The sequence below is a fragment of the Oncorhynchus masou genome, chromosome 4 (genome assembly GCF_036934945.1).
Source record: "Oncorhynchus masou masou isolate Uvic2021 chromosome 4, UVic_Omas_1.1, whole genome shotgun sequence".
Taxonomy (NCBI): domain Eukaryota; kingdom Metazoa; phylum Chordata; class Actinopteri; order Salmoniformes; family Salmonidae; genus Oncorhynchus; species Oncorhynchus masou.
The window spans coordinates 9,740,455-9,764,237 of NC_088215.1; the positions used below are offsets into that span (position 1 = coordinate 9,740,455).

A 23,783-nucleotide genomic window follows, 5' to 3' on the forward strand; every position below is an offset into this window, starting at 1 on the left:
GAAAGCACACCGTGAGCGCCTCGTTGTTCCAGCCACTTGCTGCTGCCACCGTGCGGAACTGGATGGCATAGTCCGTCACGCTGCGCCAACCTTGGTGGAGAGTCAGGAGCTGTTTGGCTGAGTCAGAACCACTGCTTGGGCCTTGAAACACTCGTTTGAATTCCTCAGCAAAGGCAGAGTAGCTGGCACAGCAGGAACTATGGGTATCCCACACAGCAGTAGCCCAGGTCAGGGCTTTTTCCGACAGCAGGGTGATGATATAAGCGATCTTAGACCGGTCGGTGGGAAACGACGAGGGTTGTAGCTCAAAGGAGAGAGAACATTGGGTGAGAAACCCTTTACAAGCACTTGGATCACCTGAGAACCGTTGGGGAGGTGGAAGACGAGGTTCAGCCAGGGGGTTAACTGCCATGGGTACGTGAATCTGAGGTACTGGGACGGGAACTGTTGCCGGGGTAAGACGATCAGATATTTGCTTAATGGAAGTCAGCATCTCCGACAGAAGATGAGAATGTCTAGCCATTAAGGCCTCTTGCTGAACCAGGGCGGCTTCGTGGCGTTGGACAGTCTCCTGGTGGTGGGACAGCATGGCAAAAAGGTCCTGGGAACTGGCTGCCTCTGGGTTCATTTTTGGCTCTGTGTTTCTGTCAGGACCCGGTTACGAACCTGGGTCTCCGGAGTGAGAAACAGTCACTTAACCAACTGAGCCACGAATAGTCAGCAGAACCCAGAAGATGAGGCAGACACAGCAGTACTTAAGACGGTGTATTTAATAAAGTAAAAAAGGAGAAGTCCTTCAATACAAAAATGGCAAATCCAAAAGGTGGTAGGAATAGCACAAAAAAGCCTCAAGAGATACTCAAAAACAAAAACAGAATTCCACAAGAGCATCCACCGGAATCGACAAGAAAACAGAACACTAGGGCTGGGTGCTAACATACAAACACAGAGCACAGAACTGAGGGAAACTAAGGGTTTAAATACAATCAGGGGAAAAAGAGGCACAGGTGCAAATAATAATGGGGAACAAGGGAAAAAACATAAGGTCAAAAAGCACAATGGGGGCATCTAGTGACCAAAACCCGGAACAACCCTGGCCAAATCCTGACAGCGCTGTGTACTACTCCCTTCACAGAACAGCGCAAACTGGCTCTAACCAGAATAGAAAGAGGAGTGGGAGGCCCTGGTGCACAACTGAGCAAGAGGACAAGTACATTAGAGTGTCTAGTTTGAGAAACAGACGCCTCACATGTCCTCAACGTGCAGCTTCTTTAAATAGTACCCATAAAACACCAGACTCAATGTCATCTGTGACGAGGTGACTCCGGCATGCTGGCCTTCTAGGCAGAGTTCCTCTGTCCAGTGTCTGTGTTTTTTTGCCCATCTTAATGTTTTCTTTTTATTGGCCAGTCTGAGATATGGCTCTTTTTTTTTTGCAACATCGGCCCTGAATGACAGATCGCCACTGCTAACAAAATAGGAGATATGAATAGACCAGCCTTGGCTTTTCTGAAAACCCTTTTTTGTTAGTGAAGCAGAATGTATATAGCTAAGTTTCATGCTTGGGTGACGTAAGCAATATTTTTGTCATTTTTATCATATGGAATTTGAAGCTAAAGATAATAGCTCTTGGCAAGCCATGGAATATGAAAATGTATGGTCAGAATGAATTACCAAGATTCATTCTTCTGCCTTAAGCAATTGCAGCTCAACCTTGGATCAGTGCACCAATGACAAGACCTGTCATCATGTAACTGCAGCAGCAAAGTTCAATTAGTGCAGTTTATATCGGTTATGTATAAATTATAAATTGTTAATGAATTCTTGCAATGTCCTCTTTATTGTATGTTCATGTTCATCACTGATTCATTCATACTGTAGTTCACTCTAGTGAACCCATGTATTCAGAATATTTGATTCCAAATCAGTAATTGGTTAATTATGAATTTGATAGTCTCAAATTCAGTATTATATTGCAAAATCATCACAAATGTGTATTTATGACGTATAATTTATTTTAGTAATATATTGATTGAAAAATGTTAGCAATGAAATTAGGTGATTCAATTTAGAGTAGGCTAGCATTGGGGTGTAATGCAAACATTATGCCCTTAACAGAGGAGAAAGGAATAGTTCTGGAAAATTCTACTGAAATCTGTGTGGACCCCATAAATATATATATATATGTTTCATTCTGAGGACTGTTTCTGCTAGCTAAACCTGATTCTAGCCACACACACACTGGTGGGGGACAAAGGATTTTGGGGTGAGTGTGCTGGCCATTACTTTCACTTGCTTGCTATGTGAACTAACCAACATATGAAAAGCAATAGTATTCATTAATTGATTTATGTTGAATAGTCTTTCAATTGTATGTCAAGAATTTTTGTAAAATGCCACTTTTGTTTGAATAACAGATTTACAGATACATGCAAGGTGATGATGTGACTGTATTGTGACAGCTCTCGCTAGCAAATAGCTTATTCATATACAGCGTAGGAGGTAGTGGCTATCAAGCTAGCATGGTGCTTTCTAAATTGTCTGATCCAAGGTTTTCGATTGCAAAATCCACATCCGAAACGGTTCGGGTATAGTCACTGTTAATCCGCTGTTTTAACGCCTCAAATCAAAATTGAAATGTTTCAGTGACAGCCAGATAGCTAACGTTAGCTTGCTTTGATCTGAATGCTTGGTGGCTAGCTAATGCGAGCTACCTGACAACGTATGCGGAGTATCAAATACAATGTTCTGTATTTTAGCTTTTGTTAAATCATTTAAACTGCAGATTATTCGCCTTCTCCAAAAGTTACCAAGCTCACTGATTGTGTTATCTACGTTTGCATGCTCATCATTTACTGATCAGATGGTCCAAGTTAGCCAGCTGGCTAGCTATAGCTAGTAGCTGCATATACTAAGCAAGTAACGTTAGTTAGCTCAGCGTTACTAGCCTCGCTAGCTAGCACAGCTGGGTGTCAGCCAACTACGCAAGATGACAGAGCTTTATTTTTCAGCAAATGCATTTCCATGTATCTCATTTATTTACGCATGTGCAATTATAAGCAAATGCCATTCCAAGTGTAAGCGATGTTTTTGGACGCGAACAGCTTGCTAGTCGTCACATCAAACCCCTGTCATGTTCATGCCTGTCCACTGACACTGTTGTGATGTTGCACATACGTCGCCTGACATCATTTTTGGCACCAACATCTCTTTTGTCCTCCCTCTCAAGCTACTTACTTTCTTTCCTATTCAATTTGTAAAGTACTGTAATAACAAATGAAGTTAATGAAACACCTAAATGCTTTCCCCCATTATAATGTGTTTATTACAGACCCAATGACTGGAATAAACTGATAGAATTCTTCCTCTGCCAAGATGTCAAGTAAGACATTGTTTGCAATTATATAAGTTTAGCCATCAGATAATGAAAATATGAGTACTTCTGTTTGGTCTCGGATAAAGCTGGGCAACTATGGCTGCAAAAATGTGAATTTACAAATGTATATGTTATCACAATAAAATACATTTGAGTTTCAGGCATGAAATATTAACTTCTGGTCGACTATATGATTTCCTAGTATTATAATTGACAGGTTAATAATGATCCATCTTGTATTTGCTGAGAGAGAAATAGAAAATCACTAAATTCAGATCTACCTTGATGGGATTGATTTAATCAACATTGAGAGATGTAAAAAGGGGGCTTTTTTGCCTCAATTTTAAAATCTCACCTTTTCTCTCAAAACAGAAAGAGAAAGAGAAAGGCCATATGCCCCTCCCCCTCCCCCAGCCCCTACAACTGTAAGTATTTCTGATGGCACATGGGAAGCCATTTGGAAAGGGATGTCCCATAACAACATTCATGCCGGCTATTATCTTTCAATGTTAACTTGCTACTGTCCACATGTTTGGGGGCTAACTTTGTTTTTAAAAGTGGAATCCATTTGGCCATTTAATACAGTATACCCTGTAGATAGTCCTGTTACCACAGTAGAATTGGTCAATGCAATAGGCTTTGCAGTCTCAGATAATAAGCTAATAATAAGATAATAAGCTCCACTCCCTAAGATGTGAGGTACCGTATACAACATACTGTAGACTATACATTATTTTCATAACAAACAACGCTAATGTATAGATAACATTGCTGTCTTGATGATCCTTCTTGTTGCTACAGCATGAGTGCAAGTCTTTTTCAGTTGATTTCTACAGCTTTTCAACATTCATGTTCTCACCAGTTTTTTTCATTGATTTTGTCATGCTTCACCCCATTTTTTTTAAACGTTATTTCTCATCTGTGTTTCTGTCTCATTTGTTTCCATCAGCAATTGCCCAACACCCCCGGGTTTGTGGGGTACAACCCCTACAGTCATCTGGCTTACAACAACTACAGGCTGGGAGGGACAACAAGCAACAACAGTCGGGCAACGGTAGGAATAATGCCGTAGAGAAAACACCGGGATGAAAACGCGAGACACAGAAGGAAACTAACACCAATATTTAAAATGACTATCTTGTTGGACTGAAACAGCCTAAGCTAGCTTGCTTAGTAAAACTCAGTCGTAACGTATCTGCAGATATGAGCTATAACAGCTCTTGACAACTTTGCTCTTGGTTTAGAAATAGTCATTTTTTCCAGGGCTTATAAGAGCAGGCATTCTTGAACAGACAGACAGTATGATTTGTCTAACCCATTCCATTACCAAGGCTTTCTGAGATGTATGCCATCCCAGCGTTCCTCTGCTGCCTTCATCATACTAGTGCAGACTGGCCAAGTGTCCATCTGTGTGTGTTCAAAATCGCTCGATCCTGCCCTTCAAAGTCTGCATTGCTGATAGCCATGCTAAGTAACCCATGCCATCAGCGTTGCCATGGCATTATAGACCCAATGCTTGGCATGGGTTTCGGCTGCTACGGGAATAATTCAGTCGTTGCATGCAAGCTGTGGTTGGCACTCGGGTTCTGATAATAGCATTATGTCACGCAGTGTGCCAATCTCAGCTTGAGGGAGATTTTGTATATTCTTCCATCAGCGTTACTCAATCATAGTCTCTGTGTGACTTCTGGACACTGGTTGGGCTCAAACAGGCTTTAATTAAATGGAGGTGATTGAACTAATGGTTTTGTAGTTTGATGCGTCTTTGTTGGGATTTTTTTACAAATACTTTGTTGAAGGTTGGATGATCAGCTATGTGGTTGAGTATTTTCCTGCAGGGTGGTTCTCAGTTGAAACTTTGCGTAGTGTAAAATTGTATGACTAGACATTTTTAGCACCAGTTGGTGTCCTAACTTTGACTTTGAATCTAAAAAAAAAGTGCCTTTTTATTTCCCAGAATTCTTCAGGAATAAACATTCCAAAGCCACCCAAGCCGCCAGACAAGCCGTTGATGCCATACATGCGATATAGTCGCAAGGTAAGTTGTCTCTGCGTAACATTACTTAAACCCAAACTGCGCCAACGTGCGCACCATTACAAGACGTATTAAAATACATTGCACTTATAACACGCAGCACTTTAGCCAAGGTTAGGGACGAGCACTCTTAATGTACACTGCACATCGTCTGCCCCATGTGTCTATGCAGGTAGGTGTGAACTGTGAAACTAGACATACAGCAGCCTAGCCATTAAGAGCACACAGGCAGACTATGGGATATCTCCCCGGAGGTGGAGTTTAAACACGGCCTCCATAGGTTTATGACCTATCTGCTTAGAGATAATGAGCCCCTGTCTGGTTCTCATCACCAGGTTTGGGATCAAGTAAAAGCCTCCAATCCCGATCTGAAACTATGGGAAATTGGGAAGATAATCGGTGGCATGTGGAGGGACCTCACTGATGAGGAGAAACAGGATTACTTGAATGATTACGAAGCAGAGAAGGTTGGTTTGTTTTTACCAGGGTGTTTATTTACGGGGTTGTTATGGGTGACCAGTAACAAGTGTCTCCAACAGTTGTCAGAAGGGTCCCTCCAGTCATCATTCCTTCCTTTGTAAAAAAAAATACTGAGTAACTTTTCTTCAATGTCGAAGAGTTTGTTTTCTTGCATTCATTGCAGGGGCACGTGTCAAAGGTCTCTCCCTTTGTCACATCCTTGTCTCTCCTCCACAGATTGAGTACAATGAGAGCATGAAGGCCTACCACAACTCTCCGGCCTACCTGGCTTACGTCAACGCTAAGAGCCGTGCCGAGGCCGCTCTGGAGGAGGAAAGCCGACAGCGCCAGTCTCGTCTCGACAAGGGCGAGCCGTACATGAGTATCCAGCCAGCAGACGACCCAGATGGTAAGGCGCTCTCAACTGTGACATCACCTTGGTGTCAATTTCTATCCCTGCACTACCTCTTCGTGTTTTGTCACACTTGCTACTTCACCTTATAGGCCACGCTCCATTTCAGCTCTGTAGTATAAGTCTGGGCCCTGTATTTGGGATCAATGGCTTCACTGAGATCCAGTAAGAAACAAGGCAACACACATTCACATAGAAACATACATCAAAACTGGACTTCTGAATTACAGCCGACAGGAAATTATGCTTGTCTCGTATCAAGCTGGATAATGGTCGACAGGAAATGGATTAAAAAATATATTGTGGTAAGTTAGAAACGCCCAAGATATAAAAATGTGATAGTTAGTATCCCTATGGGTTCATTTCTCAACAAGCTGTACATTGATGACTTCAAAAAGATTTGTCACATCAGTTGCTTTAATAGATGCAGAGAACGGGGAGAGTCTGAAGAAACTGTTCCCGTTGGTTTTGGAGAAAAAGCACCCCAAAAAAAATTGGAAGTGAAGATCAACCGATGGAACAGGTTGATGGAGATGATGATCATTTTCGAATGACGTCTTTCTCCAGCATAAAATGTGCGATGTTAATATGAAGCCAAAATTGTATTTCTTGCTCCCAAATGCACAGACAAATGCACCATCTTGCCCCCATTGCTATTTTCAAAGGGTAGCATCCTTCACAGACTTCAAATGAAATGGGTGTTTGACTACAGCAATAAATCACTTTATTTAATCACTGCAGTTTTTAGATTTTTTTTGTCAATTGAATGACTTTTGGCCCAACGTGGAATGAATGAATTCTCCATGTTTTCAATAAGAAGTTGACCTTATTAAAGAGACAATTTCTTCTCCTACATTTATGACTTACTTTGATGCTAGTGTTACAGAGGACAGCTTCATTTGACCCTGGATTTAAAAGAAAAGTGTCATGTGCTTAAAAGCTTGGATGTTCACTTAGATTCGCAACATCCTCTAGTTTTTCTGGGAAATAATAAGAGCACAAGCGCCAGTAAAAAAAACACCAAGACGTTTCTGGAGTAAATGAGTAAGGTTTTTGAGAGGCAGCGAGAGAGAAAAATGTATCTTTAACTCTCTACCCACACATGGATATCAATACCATTCACAACAACGGTGTTGAAACTTACTTTGCAAATGTGTATATTCAAGTATATATATATATATTTTTTTTAAAATTTTACTAGGCAAGTCAGTTAAGAACAAATTCTTATTTTCAATGATGGTCTAGGAACAGTGGGTTAACTGCCTGTTCAGGGGCAGAACGACAGATTTGTACCTTGCCAGCTCAGGGATTTGAACTTGCAACCTTTCGGCTACTAGTCCAATGCTCTAACCACTAGGCTACCCTGCGACAAGCATGTAAACAGACACATTTGCAGACATTCCCGACTGATATATAAATGATATATAAATGGTTCAACCAAACGTAGGTATGTCAATGTTAAACTATGTCCAATTAAGACATGCCAGATCAGATTTCTTTCCGGAAGCCGACCACATCTACACTTGTTGTGGTGGGATCTCTCCGCTCTTTACCCATTGACCGTTGTGTTCGCTGAGCCCTGATAGACACACGGCACCCGCCACATGCTTTTTCCATTCGCTCTCCCAGATTACGACGACGGATTCTCCACAAAGCACTCGGCTGCCGCCCGTTTCCAGCGCAACCACCGGCTGATCAGCGAGATCCTGAGCGAGAGCGTGGTCCCCGACGTGCGCTCCGTCGTCACTACCGCCCGCATGCAGGTCTTGAAACGGCAGGTCCAGTCTCTTATGGTGCACCAGGTACGCTGGTGTCTTGTCAGTCTTCCGAGAGACATATAGATACCCAGTCATGGCGTTGTTGTCATGGTAACCTGGAAATCAGATCCTTTCTCCTTATTTGATTAAATGAGTAGTAAAAACAGGTAATCAGTCAGGTAAATTGGCAGGTCTCTGTCTGTCTGTCTGGTCCACAGAGGAAGCTGGAGGCGGAGCTACTTCAGATTGAAGACCGCCACCAGGACAAGAAAAGGAAATTCATCGATGCCACAGAGTCTTTCAACGGCGAGCTGAAAAGGGTATGGGATCATCATCCGGGAACTTGTACGCAAACTCTATTAATGTTGCACATAGTAAATATTACAGCGTTGACCTCAGGCTATTTGGAATGGGCCAGTTCTGCATTGTAGAGATCTCGCAGCTGCTAACTTTATCCACGTGTCCTGGCAAACACGCGGCGTCATCACTTAGAATTAAAAGTGAATTGACTCGGTGCAGTTCTGAATCCAGATGCCGCACTGTGTAGTCCATACCCCAGGTGGCGCCATTTACTTCGAGTCAATTTACTTCCTCTATTGCTTCACAATGGGCAACTCAATGAAATAAAATGATTGAAAGGGGGATACCTAGTCAGTTGTAGAACTGAATGCATTCAAATGAAATGTGTCTTCCGCATTTAACCCAACCCCTCTGAATTAGAGAGGTGCGGAGGGCTGCCTTAATCGACATCCACGGCGCCCAGGGAACAGTTGGTTAACTGCCTTGCAATGTAGTATCATTGTAGAGGAAACAGGAACTGTGCCAAATCAGATCAAGGTGTCAACATTGCACTTGCTACTCACTGTCTCACCGTTACTAATCACAGTTGCACAGGTGTGAGATTGATTGTAAGATTAATAGCATTAATCCCCTGGCGGGGAGACTCAACGTGTTGCCACTCTGCGCCCAGCTGTGTTGTATGAAAGTAGAGGTGGACATGGAGAAGATATCTGCAGAGGTCGCTGCGGCAGAGGATGCATCCCGCAGGCGCCTGTCGGAGCGGGAGAAGGAGGCGTCCACGTCCTCTAGCCTGGAGGAGGAGGAGAAACCAGTTGGCCCGTCAAATGGCAGCAAGAGCCAACAGGTATCTGTCAGTGACAGCAGCAACAAGGAGAGAGAGGAGACGGAACCCAGCCCCATGGATACTGGTGGTGAGGCCCAACAGTATTAATCACTAAACCGTATGGTATTTTAATGTATGGTTCTGGTCAGGTCCCCTGAGTTAGGTATATGGGGAGATGCTTTTCTTGGAAGATTGTATGCTAAGCGCATTTTACAATGTTATTTTATACATTTGAAACCACATCGGTTCAAACGTGTTTGCTGTCCCCTAATATTTCCTGCTTTCTTGGTTACAGAGAAGTCAAAGGCATCGGAGGAGTCGACGGCTCGTCCTGCCAGTGAGGTTGAGGAGGGGGCGCCGTCGGAGGACAAGGAGAGTGTTCCGGAAGGGGTGATGGAGGACGGCACCAGTGACAGTAACACGGGGTCGGAGACCACCTCTGCTGTGACGGAGGACGCCCCGCCCAGCGAGCCAGCAGCCTCAGAGGGGCCTAGCAGGGCACGCCCTACCGCCCACTGAGGAGTCGACATCTGACCTTAGGGCCGAGAAATGTCCATGATGCATCATTCCATCTCTACAGTCCCACTCTGATGATAACACATTGTACATTAGTATCTATGTGAACAAAAGCTGTTTTTAGATGGGTTTCTATTTCCGAAGGGAAGTTTGATGCAATTGGTTGAATCTTCAGAGCTCTGTTGGCATGGTCAAAATGGACCTGCTGTCAATTTGCGAAGTGCTCCAAATCCACAAAGCAAAGCAATTGTCCCAACTAAAATGAATGTCATCTAAATTGAGTCACAATTCATACGGTGAATTCACCGTATTTCTATCACAGACCGCAGTGCCAGTCGATAGCAACCATCCCATCACCTGACAATATATCAAAACATATCTCTTGTCTTATTCTATGGTACTATATCTGGCAGACACTATGGTACTATATCTGGCAGACACTATGGTACTATATCTGGCAGACACTATGGTACTATATCTGGCAGACACTATGGTGCTATATCTGGCAGACACTATGGTACTATATCTGGCAGACACTATGGTACTATGTCTGGCAGACACCATTAATCTTACCGATTGAGGCTGGTTGTAAAAACTGTCGCAAAAAAACAAGTTGTTCAATGTTTAATTACTTGTTCTTTGGAGTGTAATGTTATTGTTGCTTTCAATGTTATTTTTGCATGGTGTCGCAACTCCTCAAATGGAAGAGTTTGCTTAGTAACGGAAGGGGTGGGGTGACTCTCGATATTTTGTCATGTTTACTCTTAAGTATCAGTATTAAGTGACAGTATTGTCTCAGGAGTTAATAGAAATAAGTAGTTGTTTTCATGATTTATTATTATTCTTGTGTATTGTGAGTCCTGGGCCCAGTCCGTCCGTCCACCAACCTGTTGTAAATGCTACGAGTCCATCCATGCTGTACAGTGCTCTTAACAGTCAGTGTTCTAAAGTCTGCTAGCTCTCAATCAAATCAAAAGCGGTATGCTTAGAACAACCTTTCAGTGTTATGTTGTTATGACCAGTAGTACAATGTTCGACCCAGAACAAACTCTTAAATGTTAATATGCAATGTAAGAAGCCGCGTTAGAAGGTTTGCGTGAGCGTGAGTGGTTTTTCATCTCGTCCTGAAGCTACTTGGAAGAGCCGAGTGAGTCATCAACATACTGTCTTAAAAATCGATTTTGTTTGCCACATTTATACCAATAAACTTTTCTACCCTGACATGTAGTTGTTGACGCCAGGGTTTGTTTTCAATGTCTCACGCATTGCGTATAGAACGGGTAATCCTTTAAGGTGGCGTGTTTGTTCATATTAAGAGTTATTCCCACACTCAGGCTGAGGTGACCGAGGATAATTCCATGTTGGAATTTCAAATCAAATGTATTTGTCACATACACGTGTTTATCAGATGTTATGGCGGGTGTAGCGAAATGCTTGTGTTTCTAGCTCTGGCAGTACAGGAATATCTAACAGTAATATCTAGCAATTTCACAACAATACACAAGTCTAAAGTAAAGGAATGGAATTAAGTATATATAAATATTTGGGTGAGCAATGTCAGAGCAGCATAGATTAAGACACATTTACATTACATTTAAGTCATTTAGCAGACGCTCTTATCCAGAGCGACTTACAAATTGGTGAATTCACCTTCTGACATCAGTGGAACAGCCACTTTACAATAGTGCATCTAAATCATTTGGGGGGGTGAGAAGGATTGCTTTATCCTATCCTAAGTAGACACAGTAGAATACGATAGAGTACAGTATATACATATGAGATGAGTAACGCAAAATATGTAAACATGATTAAAGTGACAAGTGTTCAATTATTAAAGTCTATGTATATAGGGCAGCAGCCTCTAATGTGCTAGTGATGGCTATTTAACAGTATTTAACAGTCTGATGGCTTTGAGATAGAAGCTGTTTTTCAGTCTCTCGGTCCCTGCTTCGATGCACCTGTACTGACCTGGCCTTCTGGATGATAGCGGGGTGAACAGGCAGTGGTTCGGGTGGTTGTTGACCTTGATGGCCCGTCAGGAAGTCCAGGACCCAGTTGCACAGGGCAGGGTTCAGACCCAGGGCCTCTAGCTTAATGACGAGCTTGAAGGGTACTATGGTGTTGAAGGCTGAGCTATAGTCAATGAACAGCATTCTTACATAGGTATTCCTCTTGTCCAGATGGGATAGGGCAGAGTGCAGTGCGATGTTGATTGCATCATCTGTGGATCTATTGGGGTGGTATGCAAATTGAAGTGGGTCTAGGGTGTCAGGTAAGGTAGAGGTGATATGATCCGTGACTGGTCTCAAAGCACTTCACGATGACAGAAGTGAGTGCTACAGGGCGATAGTCATTTAGTTCAATTACCTTTACTTTCTTGAGTACAGGAACAATGGTGGACATCTTGAAGCATGTGGGGACAGTAGACGTCGGTGGCACTGTGTTATCCTCGGTGGCACTGTGTTATCCTAGCCCTGTGCAAATTGTGACCCATTTGAACTGGCCAGCTTTTATACAACATGAACTCTAGGCAGCATGTGTTACACTTCCAATGACTTATCACACACTATCTATGGCACCCAATACTGACGACAGATTTGAAACCATTTGTTAAAGATTTGGTCCACTGGTCTGTGTCCTCTGATCTACAAGGTACAAGGAAGTGGGTTTCCTGTTTTCAATACAAGCACCACTCTTTCCAGCTGTCTGAAGTAGTGTTCTCTGTTGTAGTTAACATGTTTTTAACCAACAGTATTTACGTTGTATCGACCTGATGTGAGCAAAGGAGACGGGTAGAAGATAAACAGAGAAGAGAGACTGGTAGAAGATAAACTGATAAAGAGGACAGGTAGAAGATAAACTGATAAAGAGGACTGGTAGAAGATAAACAGATAAAGAGGACAGGTAGAAGATAAACTGATAAAGAGGACAGGTAGAAGATAAACAGATAAAGAGGACAGGTAGAAAATAAACCGATAAAGAGGACAGCTAGAAGATAAACAGATAAAGAGGACAGGTAAAAGATAAACTGATAAAGAGGACAGGTAGAAGGTAAACTGATAAAGAGGACAGGTAAAATATATACACATCTAAGAGACAGGTAGAGGATCAACAGCCACAATCGTCTTCCTGTTAGCACACTTAGAAAAAAATCATTTGTCACTTTTGCAGCTAGATAATATATCCCATTTAGCAGACGCTTTTGTCCAAAGCGACTTACAAGTCGGCTGGGGCAACTACTTTTACATATGGGTGGCCCCAGCGGGAATCGAACCCACGACGCTTGGCGTTGCAAGCGCCATGCTCTACCGACTGAGCCACACAGGACCCGATTCCATGTGCAGGAACCATACCGGCAGCCCCATAGCATTTGAATTAGTAGAAAGTGAACATCCGTGATGGGTGGACCGGTGACCTATTGAGTTTACCCATGAGTGTACCAGTCCAATTTTTTTGGCAGCTTATTAATTGTCCGTTCTAATAATTATATTTCTATGATCTGCTTTCTGCAATAGCGATGAGATTTGTCACAGCTTTAGTGTAGGTGCAGATGTGCACAGTTGTCCCTCTGCAGCAGTCAACCTGTTGCAACGAATTGTGGTTAGTGTTTCTTGGCTGGTTTCTTTTCCTGAGCGCCTTGAAAACTCAAAGCCGCAACCGCACGGGCAGACAGGTGTGCAACTTGCGCAGAGTTGGCGGAGAGTAGGGGAGAATAAGACTGAACATGACCTTTACCGACAAAGGTAAACTAAGACAGCAGTGGTACTGCCACAACTGCCTAAGCAAAAGTGTTGTGGTGGTTAACACAATGACCAACATATACCGTATGAGTATTGGTGAAATGGACTTTTGGAGAAATCCCTTATTTGTCGAGGTTGTCAAAGGGGACATGAAGAAACATTAGTTTATCTCTAATATTTTGAATTAAACACACATGAAGCATTGATTGTAATGAGTCTGTCTCACCTTTGAAGTTCTCTACATATCAGCCACTTGCTCTGGGAGGCCTGTTTTGTAGCTGTTGGTTTAGCAAACACCCAGAATTGGTAGGACACTTGAAAATAGTCCCGTCGATGCATGCTGTTTACAGAATGAGCATCAATCTGGTTTGTTACTTACTTATGCAGTAAATACTTTTCAGTATTTGTTTTTTAGTTATACTTGTACTTTTAATCCAGCTAAATGTATCTCAAAGTGGGTTATTTGCTATGCTGAAGATTTCATTTCATACAGACTTTGTAATACAGCCTTTTCATCCAACATATCTCCAACATCCACTCTTAAGTACAAACCAAAATAGTTCTACCTGGAGCCAAAAGGGTTCTACCTGGAGCCAAAAGGGTTCTACCTGGAACCAAAAAGGGTTCTACCTGGAACCAAAAAGGGTTCTACCTGGAACCAAAAAGGGTTCTACCTGGAGCCAAAAGGGGTTCTACCTGGAACCAAAAAGGGTTCTCCTATGGGGTCGGTTGAAGAACCCTTTTGGAACCGTTGTTTCTAAGAGTACATACAGTACATGTATTGTAATGATAATCTGTATGCCCTGTTTGACCCGGAGAGACTTTCCTTACCTTCATCCCTGCTCCACCTGAAAGTACAGGCAGGGGTGAGGATAAACTGAAGACAATAGAAAATAGTAGACCAAAGTAAAAAAATACAATTAAAATCAAGGTGGCTAATGGCTTTTAATCCAACATCAGCTGTAAACTCAATCGGAGATGGCACGGGCAATTTCATCAACATCTAAGCCTATTGATAAGCAATGGGGTTGTAACGGCGAGGTGAGAAACCAAATCTACACCAATTTAGGACCTATATATATATATTGTGTTCTCAATGAACCGATCTAGCATTTTCTTCAGTGGAGACGACAAAGAAAAATAAGCCTCAACCGCACAAGCGTAATGGTGTTATCTTTCTAGTGACTGCGGGTTGAAAATAGAACAGGCGATACATTTTCCCTCGACCACTGCGGTCACTGGGAGCTTTGGCGCGTCTGAGTGTCTGTGCTGAACAACATGAACACTCATTTCCTCTCATAGTGTTCAATAGCTGTATGCAGCAGTTCAACAGCAATGTTCAATAGGTAATGAATCAGTTCTACCAGTTCTATGGGATGCAGTTCTATCTCTCTACACTGTCATACAAATGAAGAAACCTCAAATGGTTCTGCACAGTGTGTTAATTAAACCAACAACATTTGCATTTACTCTCATTCCTTGTCATTGTTTTTCACAAGACACCCCGGGGGAGTAAAGGTGTTAACTTTTTTTTAAAGTATAGTTCAAAGGGGAATCTAGCACCTGACACAGCCTCATCTCAACTAGTGGGCTGTCTCTCTACTTTCGCAACCTGTGTACAGAGAGAAAGTGCAGTTGTAACTCTCAATCAACATGATCGCTGTCAAAGGTGAGAGCACATCTTTCGATGTTTCATACATTTTTTTTTAAATAAATGTCATAATTCTTTTTAAATAAATGTTCAATATTTGATATATTCACGGGCCATTAGCTTCCTGCAATTTTTCAACTAATAACAACTTTTATCAAAAGGAATATAAATACATTTTTGTTCTAGGATTTATTTATCCAATAAATAAATAGATAAATAAATATGTGTTGTATAAGTAGGGATTATATTGAATTAAATGACTAAAAAGGCACTACTACGGGGCAGGATTAGCACAACAGTGTGTCCGGTCAATTGCTGCATGCATGTAGACAATGATATACGAAAATAGTAAATGTGCTTCCGTTAGGTGAACATAGTGTACGTGATGTAGGGTGCCAAAATGGAAAAACCAAAGCCTTTCAGCTTTACCTATACAAGCCATACAGCTGTATAGCTACGTAGGCTATAATCATTCAATTGAGCTTTTACTTCTATATTATTAACACAATATCTGTGAATCGCTGACATCTGCTGCCCTTGTTAAATTCATGATTTTTGAAATGTTAATTGACTTTTTTTAAGCGTTTCAAATCAATTGAGTATGGAAATAAGGAAACTTGAACCAGGTTTGTAAGACTGAGAGGCTTGCAGGTACAGCCCCAGTTCACTCATGACACGTTTTGTAACCGAGTCATTTCTATTTTGAAGGTTTTGAAGGAGAATTTCCAGTTTTCTGATCGTGCGATGAGTCAAAGGGGGATTTTTTAAAAGTCGTTTTTGTTTTGTTTCTTTGTTTCTTTTTGCCTCTTAAAAAAAATATTGATTTAATGCTTTCCATATTTGGGTACGCTATGTAATCTTTGGACAACCGATCAATTGGTGCATCCCTTTCTGTTACCACCAGATGTCCTGCTTTGTCTTTTGTTGCACATTACAACAGGGGTCCTCAATTACATTCATCCGTGTGAATATCTTTCCTTGAGTGGATGGTCAGGAACATAGTTACATATGATTTGTACACTGCACAATTAACTGCAAACGTCCCAAACAGATAAAGTATTTGACAAAAGCAGAATCATTTCAAACCTTGAATACATTGAGATACAATCGCATATGCCTCTTTATTTATGCATGGGAATATTTGGGAAGAGATTTTTCGAAATCAAAATCACTTTGAGCTGATTCCCTGGTGATTTTCCAGTGTTTTATGTCCAACAACAAACACATTATGCTCAGAAAACTTGGGGGGCCAAATAAAATCACCTGTGGGATGAATTTGGCCTGTTGGCCACTTATTGGGGAACCCTGCGGTCCAAGCTAAATACCCAACAGATGAGACAACTCAAATTCATTATTGACACTTGCAAAAACAATATATGCTAATAACAAGGGACATCAACTCCTATGTATCATCACAAGTGACGTGTCTTGAACTCTTTCCAAAGGTTGTTCATATAGTCAACTACTGTAACACATCATTCTCTTTATCGATCAACTGGTACTCTAGAGCTTTAACCACACCTTATCTGATTTTCAGATACACGAATCTTAGTACCAGCTCTGTTGATCTGGACCTACTTTGAGGTAAGAACACAGTCTTCAGTATACCATATCATACAATATCATTTGTATGAAGTATTAATAGTCTTTTGATATCATTTTTTTGGACAATCATTTAAATGACATGTTGACAACTCACTTAATAACATGACATGAACTCTACCCACAGAAACGCACAAACACTACACTGCTACTAACCACAGTCTTTCAGTCAATGGCACACTGTATAGCGCAACTTCCTCTCAGGAAGTGGTATGCTCATCTGAAAGCATGCCAGTTTATCAAGGGGCCAGGTGCAGGGAACATTGTGTCGGCTTCATTTTGGACCCAGTTCCCTGATCCTGAACACTAAATCTATTTGAATGACATTTTATTAGAATTCAAGGCGTTCGATTACACCAGTCAACCATCAATTATCCTGATTTATAGTATGTCCCATTTTGTCTTTTTTTCCCCCAGACTTGCTTCTCTCAGAATGAAAACGTGACAACAGAGTTCACCACTGATTACAATGGTTACTCCACAGACACGAACGACTTGGATTATGATCATTGGACCCAGCAATGCCAGAAGGAATCCAACCGCCACTTCCGCTCCTGGTTCATGCCCACCTTTTACTCCCTCATCTGCTTCCTCGGTCTGGTCGGTAACATCCTGGTGATCGGTACCTACGTCTACTTCAACCGGCTGAAGACCGGGACCGATGTGTTCCTGCTCAGCCTGTCTGTCGCCGACCTGCTGTTCGCCGTGTCGCTGCCCCTCTGGGCGACCAACTCCATGACGGAATGGGTGCTGGGGCTGTTCATCTGCAAGGTCATGCACACCATCTATAAGGTCAGCTTCTACAGCGGCATGTTCCTCCTCACCTCCATCAGCGTGGACAGGTATGTTATTGCAAATGCGAACGCGTTCTCAAAGACTAACGTGGTTAAATAAAAGCCTGATTGAAACGTGTTGCAGTGTGCGTCCTGCTGTGACCTAATAGGCTGATCTGCTCCTATCTCTGCTGTGACCTAATAGGCTGATCTGCTCCTATATCTGCTGTGACCTAATAGGCTGATCTGCTCCTATCTCTGCTGTGACCTAATAGGCTGATCTGCTCCTATATCTTCTGTGACCTAATAGGCTGATCTGCTCCTATATCTTATGTGACCTAATAGGCTGATCTGCTCCTATCTCTGTAAATATTTGTATATATGAGCAGATATATGAGCCTATTATATAAAGCGTACTTTTTGTCATTTTTCCGACAGGTACTTCGCCATCTCCAAGGCCGTCTCTGCCCACCGCCACCGCTCCACGGCCGTGTTCCTTAGCAAGGTGACCTCTGTGGTCATCTGGGTGATGGCGCTGGTCTTCTCTGTGCCCGAGATGTCCTACACCAACATCAGCAACAAGACCTGCACCCCCTACACCGCCGGCTCAGACCAGGTGCGCGTGGGCATCCAGGTGAGCCAGATGGTCCTGGGGTTTGTTCTGCCGCTCCTAATCATGGCCTTTTGTTACGGCGCCATTGTGAAGACCCTGTGCCAGGCCCGGAGCTTTGAGAAGAACAAGGCCATCAAGGTGATCTTCGCTGTGGTGGCGGTCTTCCTGCTCTGCCAGGTGCCCTATAATCTGGTACTGCTGCTGACCACTCTCGACACAGCTAACGGGGGCAGCAAGGATTGCATCTACGACAACAGCCTCCTCTACGCCTCTGACATCACCCAGTGCCTGGCTTTCCTGAGGTGCTGCCTCAACCCCTTTGTGTACGCGTTCATCGGGGTGAAGTTCCGCCGCGACCTCATGAAGCTGCTGAAGGATCTGGGCTGTATGAGCCAGGAGAGATTCTTCCAGTACACCTGCGGAAAGAGGGGGAGTTTAGGGGTCGCCATGGAAACCGAGACCACAACCACTTTCTCCCCCTAAAGCTGCCAATGCTGCCTTGTCTGACGGCCTTTTCAACATGGACAAGACCTTGTGCACAGCCTGTGTTTATTTCTGATTATATTTGAAATGTTTGCTTGTAAGTGTTCTGTAGGTCACTTAAAAGGTCTAAAGGACATATATGTTTAATGTATCAGGCAGCTTACTGGTCGTCACCAGGAATTTATTTGGATCAAGTCTATACCATAAAAAAATGTCCTGTTATATAGCTGCCAGTGGAGGATTGGCACTGTAAATACTCAATATCATTGTATTATTTCTGTGTTGTTTTGAGTCTTATTTCTGAAGTAAATAAAAAATCTAATTTAAAAATGTGTAGTCTGGTCTCTAAACTATAATTTGACACCTTGTTCAAGTGACCACTTGTTCCACAACCCGGATTAAAAAATACTAAAGTATTCTAGGGTATAAATACTGTAGTATTCACTGTAGTGTTTACTGTAGTATACTGTATTACTGTAGTAAAATAAAACTGTAGTATATACTATACTAATACATGTAGTGTTTTTACAGGTTGTAGTATTTACTGTAGTGCTTTTGTAGACTTTAGTATACTGTAGTATTGACTATAGGGTTTTTGCAGATTGTAGTATACTGTAGTATTTACTGTAGGGTTTTTTCAGACTGTGGTATACTATAGTACTTACTGTAGTGTTTTTGTAGACTGTAGTATACTGCAGTATTTACTGTTTTTGCATACAAGGTGTTTTTGTTGTACTATCTTTGAAATAGAAGTGGAGGCTTTCTCCTTCAGGAAACCTACTGGAGAAATACTAAAACAGCACATTTTTCCTAACCTGTATGTAGGTAGGACTTGGGTCTGAACAGCTAGTTCAGTGCTTCTGCTCTTTTCTATAACCTGTAGGGAAATGAATATGTGGTCTATACTTGCCATGTTTCTCAGTTATGGTGGCACAAATTGCGATACAGGGGAGGGGAATGGGCAGGGTATATGTAAATTAAATAATGTAGTGTTTACTATAGTAAAAAATTGTAGTGTTTTTGTGGACTGTAGTGTTTTTGACATTACTGCGGTTAATACTGTAGTATTTACCAGAGGTGGGACCAAGTATTTGTTTTACAAGTCACAAGTAAGTCTCAAGTCTTAGCACTCAAGTCCCAAGTCAAGACAGGCAAGTCCGAGTCAAGTATCAAGTCAAGACCGTCAAGTCTCAAGTCCTAAACTTTGAGTTTCGAGTCCTAAACAAGTCATAATGTGCTCTTCACCAAATGTAATACCATTTCATATTTTTTAACAAGTGTAATAGTTTGTATATTAGATTTATGCAAATCAAGAATGCTTTTAAAAATATCTATATATTTATTACTTTCCAAATAAACGTTATATTTCCATGGAAATACATGGGTAGCTGTCAGGATTTGGCCAGGGTTGTTCCGGGTTTTGGTCACTAGATGCCCCCATTGTGCTTTTTGACCTTATGTTTTTTCCCTTGTTCCCCATTATTATTTGCACCTGTGCCTCGTTTTCCCTGATTGTATTTAAACCCTTAGTTTCCCTCAGTTCTGTGCTCTGTGTTTGTATGTTAGCACCCAGCCCTAGTGTTCTGTGTATTCTTGTCGTTTCCGGTGGATGCTCTTGTGGAATTCTGTTTTTGTTTTTGAGTATCTCTTGAGGCTTTTTTGTGCTATACCTACCACCTTTTGGATTTGCCTTTTTGTATTGAAGGACTTCTCCTTTTTTACTTTATTAAATACACCGTCTTAAGTACTGCTGTGTCTGCCTCATCTTCTGGGTTCTGCTGACTATTCGTGGCTCAGTTGGTTAAGTGACTGTTTCTCACTCCGGAGACCCAGGTTCGTAACCGGGTCCTGACAGAAACACAGAGCCAAAAATGAACCCAGAGGCAGCCAGTTCCCAGGACCTTTTTGCCATGCTGTCCCACCACCAGGAGACTGTCCAACGCCACGAAGCCGCCCTGGTTCAGCAAGAGGCCTTAATGGCTAGACATTCTCATCTTCTGTCGGAGATGCTGACTTCCATTAAGCAAATATCTGATCGTCTTACCCCGGCAACAGTTCCCGTCCCAGTACCTCAGATTCACGTACCCATGGCAGTTAACCCCTGGCTGAACCTCGTCTTCCACCTCCCCAACGGTTCTCAGGTGATCCAAGTGCTTGTAAAGGGTTTCTCACCCAATGTTCTCTCTCCTTTGAGCTACAACCCTCGTCGTTTCCCACCGACCGGTCTAAGATCGCTTATATCATCACCCTGCTGTCGGAAAAAGCCCTGGCCTGGGCTACTGCTGTGTGGGATGCCCATAGTTCCTGCTGTGCCAGCTACTCTGCCTTTGCTGAGGAATTCAAATGAGTGTTTCAAGGCCCAAGCAGTGGTTCTGACTCAGCCAAACAGCTCCTGACTCTCCACCAAGGTTGGCGCAGCGTGACGGACTATGCCATCCAGTTCCGCACGGTGGCAGCAGCAAGTGGCTGGAACAACGAGGCGCTCACGGTGTGCTTTCTGAAAGGCCTTTCCGACACTATCCAAGATGAACTGGCCACTCGGGAACCACCGGACAATCTCGAGTCCCTGATCAAGTTGGCCTCACGCATTGACCAGCGTCTGAGAGAGAGAGAACTCAACCGTAGACCTCTAGCCCCTATCAGTCCCAGCTCCGAGTCCCCACCTTTATCCTCGCTGGCTCCATCGGAACCCATGCAGATTGGACGCATCTCCCAGGCTGAGAGAGACCGCCGGATGAGGGAGCGACGCTGTCTATATTGCGGCAAACCGGGCCATTTCCGTTCCACGTGTCCCGGGCTCCAGGGAAACGCTCTGTCCCGTACAGACCGGGGGAACTGTAACGGGAAACATAACCTCCTCCCATCCGTCCAACTCCCGTCTGCTCATTCCAGTCACCCTCTCCTGGGACAACCACAAGCTTCACCTTCAAGCCTTGGTAGACTCTGGAGCCGCAGGTAACTTCATGGATGGTGTCTGGGCGAAGGAGAATAGCGTTCCCTCTGAACCTCTAAGTGAACCCATGAGGGTCACTACATTGGATGGAAGCCCTTTGGGATCTGGACTTGTCACTCATGTCACTACCTCCTTGCGACTTTCAGTTTCACAACACCAGGAATTGATGAACTTTCATTTGATCTCCTGTTCCGAGTTCCCTCTCGTCCTTGGATACCCCTGGCTTCACAGCCATAACCCTCACATCGACTGGTCTGTGGGCACTATCAAGCAGTGGGGTCCTACGTGCCAAGCTACTTGTATTTTCCAGAATTCCCGAGTTCTACTCCCGAGTCTTTAGAATCCATCGACCTGACCCGAGTTCCCGAGTGTTACCATGACCTCAAACTGGTGTTTAGCAAACAGAGGGCCACCATGCTACCACCCCATAGACCTTACGATTGCCCCATCGACCTGTTTCCGGGCACTTGCCCCCTCAGGGGTCGGATCTTTTCCCTATCTCCACCCGAACGAGCTGCTATGGATACCTACATCAAGGACGCTCTGGAAGCAGGCCTCATGCGTCCATCCACCTCCCCGGCGGGAGCAGGGTTTTTCTTTGTGGCCAAGAAAGACGGTGGATTACGTCCTTGCATCGACTACCGGGGACTCAATGCCATAACCGTCCGTAACCGTTACCCGCTACCCCTTATGGCCACAGCCTTCGAGCTGCTCCAGGAAGCAGTTGTTTTCACTAAGCTTGACCTGCGGAACGCATACCATCTTGTGCGGATCAGACCTGGTGACGAGTGGAAGACCGTTTTCAACACGCCTACTGGTCACTATGAATACTTGGTGATGCCCTTCGGCCTGACCAACGCCCCAGCGGTGTTCCAAGCGCTCATAAACGATGTGCTTAGGGATATGCTTAACATATTTGTGTTCGTTTACTTGGATGACATCCTCATCTTTTCGAGCTCCCTTCAAGAACACACTAAGCATGTCAGACAAGTACTCAAACGCCTCCTGGACAGCCATCTGTACGTTAAGCCGGAAAAATGTGAATTCCATTCATCCCGAGTACAATTCCTGGGATTTGTAGTGGAACCCGGTCGAGTCCAAATGGACCCCAGGAAGGTAGGGGCGGTAGCGGATTGGCCCACCCCCAAATCCGTTAAGGAAGTTCAGCGTTTCCTGGGCTTCACAAACTTTTACCGCAAGTTCATCAAGAACTTCGGCTTGGTGGCAGCCCCTCTCTCAGCTTTAACCAAGGGTGGCAATGCAAGGTTTTTGTGGGGAAGAGAAGCTGAGACGGCCTTCCAAGGACTCAAGCAGCGCGTTCTCTCTGCTCCCATCCTGATACTACCGACTACGGATGAACCATTTGTGGTGGAGGTAGACGCATCAGAGGTTGGTGTTGGAGCTGTCCTGTCTCAGAGGGGTGAAGACAAGAAGCTTCATCCGTGCGCTTTCTTCTCACACCGGCTTACCCCGACTGAGAGGAACTACGATGTGGGGGATCGTGAACTCCTAGCGGTTAAGATGGCATTGAAGGAATGGAGACACTGGCTCGAGGGGGCTTCTCACCCGTTTCAAGTGCTTACGGACCACAAAAATCTGGAGTATATCCAGCAGGCGAAGCGGTTGAACTCTAGACAAGCTAGATGGTCACTTTTCTTCAATCGATTCCGGTTTATCCTCACCTATCGGCCCGGGTCGAAGAATCTCAAACCGGATGCCCTGTCCCGAGTCTACGCTCCTGCCATTTGAGATGACACGGACATGCCTGTCCTTCCTGCTGCTAAGATTGTGGCTCCGATCTCGTGGCAAGTTGAGGATACCGTGAGACGTGCTCAAGCTAGCGAACCGGACCCGAAAGGAGGTCCTCCCAATCGGTTGTTTGTCCCCAAGGCAGTGAGGACTCAGGTCCTTCTGTGGGGGCACTCCTCTCGCCTCACCTGTCATCCGGGCGTAGGTCGCACCTTGGAGTTCATCCAGCGTAAGTTCTGGTGGCCTACCATAAGAGAAGACGTTGCCACTTTCGTCAATGCCTGTCCCGTGTGCTGCCAGGGCAAATCTTCTCACCTCCGCCCCCATGGACTCCTTCACCCTTTACCTGTTCCCCACAGACCCTGGTCCCATATCTCATTGGACTTTATTACTGGACTTCCTCCATCCCATGGCAATACTACTATCCTAGTCATAATCGACAGGTTTTCAAAGGCGGCCAGGTTCGTCCCTCTGACTAAGTTACCTTCTGCCAAGGAAACGGCTGAGTTGGTAATTAATCATGTGTTCCGAGTCTTCGGCA

The 23,783-nt window shown here is 43.8% G+C and overlaps 2 protein-coding genes across 4 annotated transcripts; both read left to right on the top strand.

The window, feature by feature from the left end:
- The first annotated feature begins 2,197 nt into the window (after positions 1 to 2,197).
- LOC135523336 (SWI/SNF-related matrix-associated actin-dependent regulator of chromatin subfamily E member 1-like) lies at positions 2,198 to 10,899 on the top strand. Of its 2 annotated transcripts, none has more exons than XM_064949962.1 (11): positions 2,198 to 2,266; positions 3,332 to 3,382; positions 3,755 to 3,801; positions 4,326 to 4,430; positions 5,334 to 5,414; positions 5,747 to 5,878; positions 6,108 to 6,279; positions 7,912 to 8,084; positions 8,258 to 8,359; positions 9,010 to 9,250; positions 9,458 to 10,899. In XM_064949962.1, the coding sequence occupies exons 2-11, from the start codon at positions 3,376 to 3,378 to the stop codon at positions 9,679 to 9,681; spliced, it is 1,284 nt and encodes a 427-aa protein (XP_064806034.1). In that variant the 5' UTR covers positions 2,198 to 2,266; positions 3,332 to 3,375; the 3' UTR covers positions 9,682 to 10,899. The 2 variants fall into 2 exon arrangements, with proteins under 2 accessions (XP_064806034.1, XP_064806022.1); XM_064949950.1 differs by lacking the exon at positions 2,198 to 2,266 and adding an exon at positions 2,289 to 2,582 and having other exon boundaries at positions 3,749 to 3,801.
- Positions 10,900 to 14,986: 4,087 nt separating this feature from the next.
- On the top strand, positions 14,987 to 18,864 carry LOC135523349 (C-C chemokine receptor type 7-like). Of its 2 annotated transcripts, XM_064949973.1 has the most exons (4): positions 14,987 to 15,087; positions 16,607 to 16,653; positions 17,089 to 17,513; positions 17,883 to 18,864. In XM_064949973.1, exons 1-4 carry the CDS (start codon positions 15,072 to 15,074, stop codon positions 18,538 to 18,540), a joined length of 1,146 nt encoding a protein of 381 aa, XP_064806045.1. In that variant the 5' UTR covers positions 14,987 to 15,071; the 3' UTR covers positions 18,541 to 18,864. The 2 variants fall into 2 exon arrangements, with proteins under 2 accessions (XP_064806045.1, XP_064806051.1); XM_064949979.1 differs by lacking the exons at positions 14,987 to 15,087; positions 16,607 to 16,653 and adding an exon at positions 16,674 to 17,057 and having other exon boundaries at positions 17,156 to 17,513.
- The last annotated feature ends 4,919 nt before the right edge of the window (positions 18,865 to 23,783 follow it).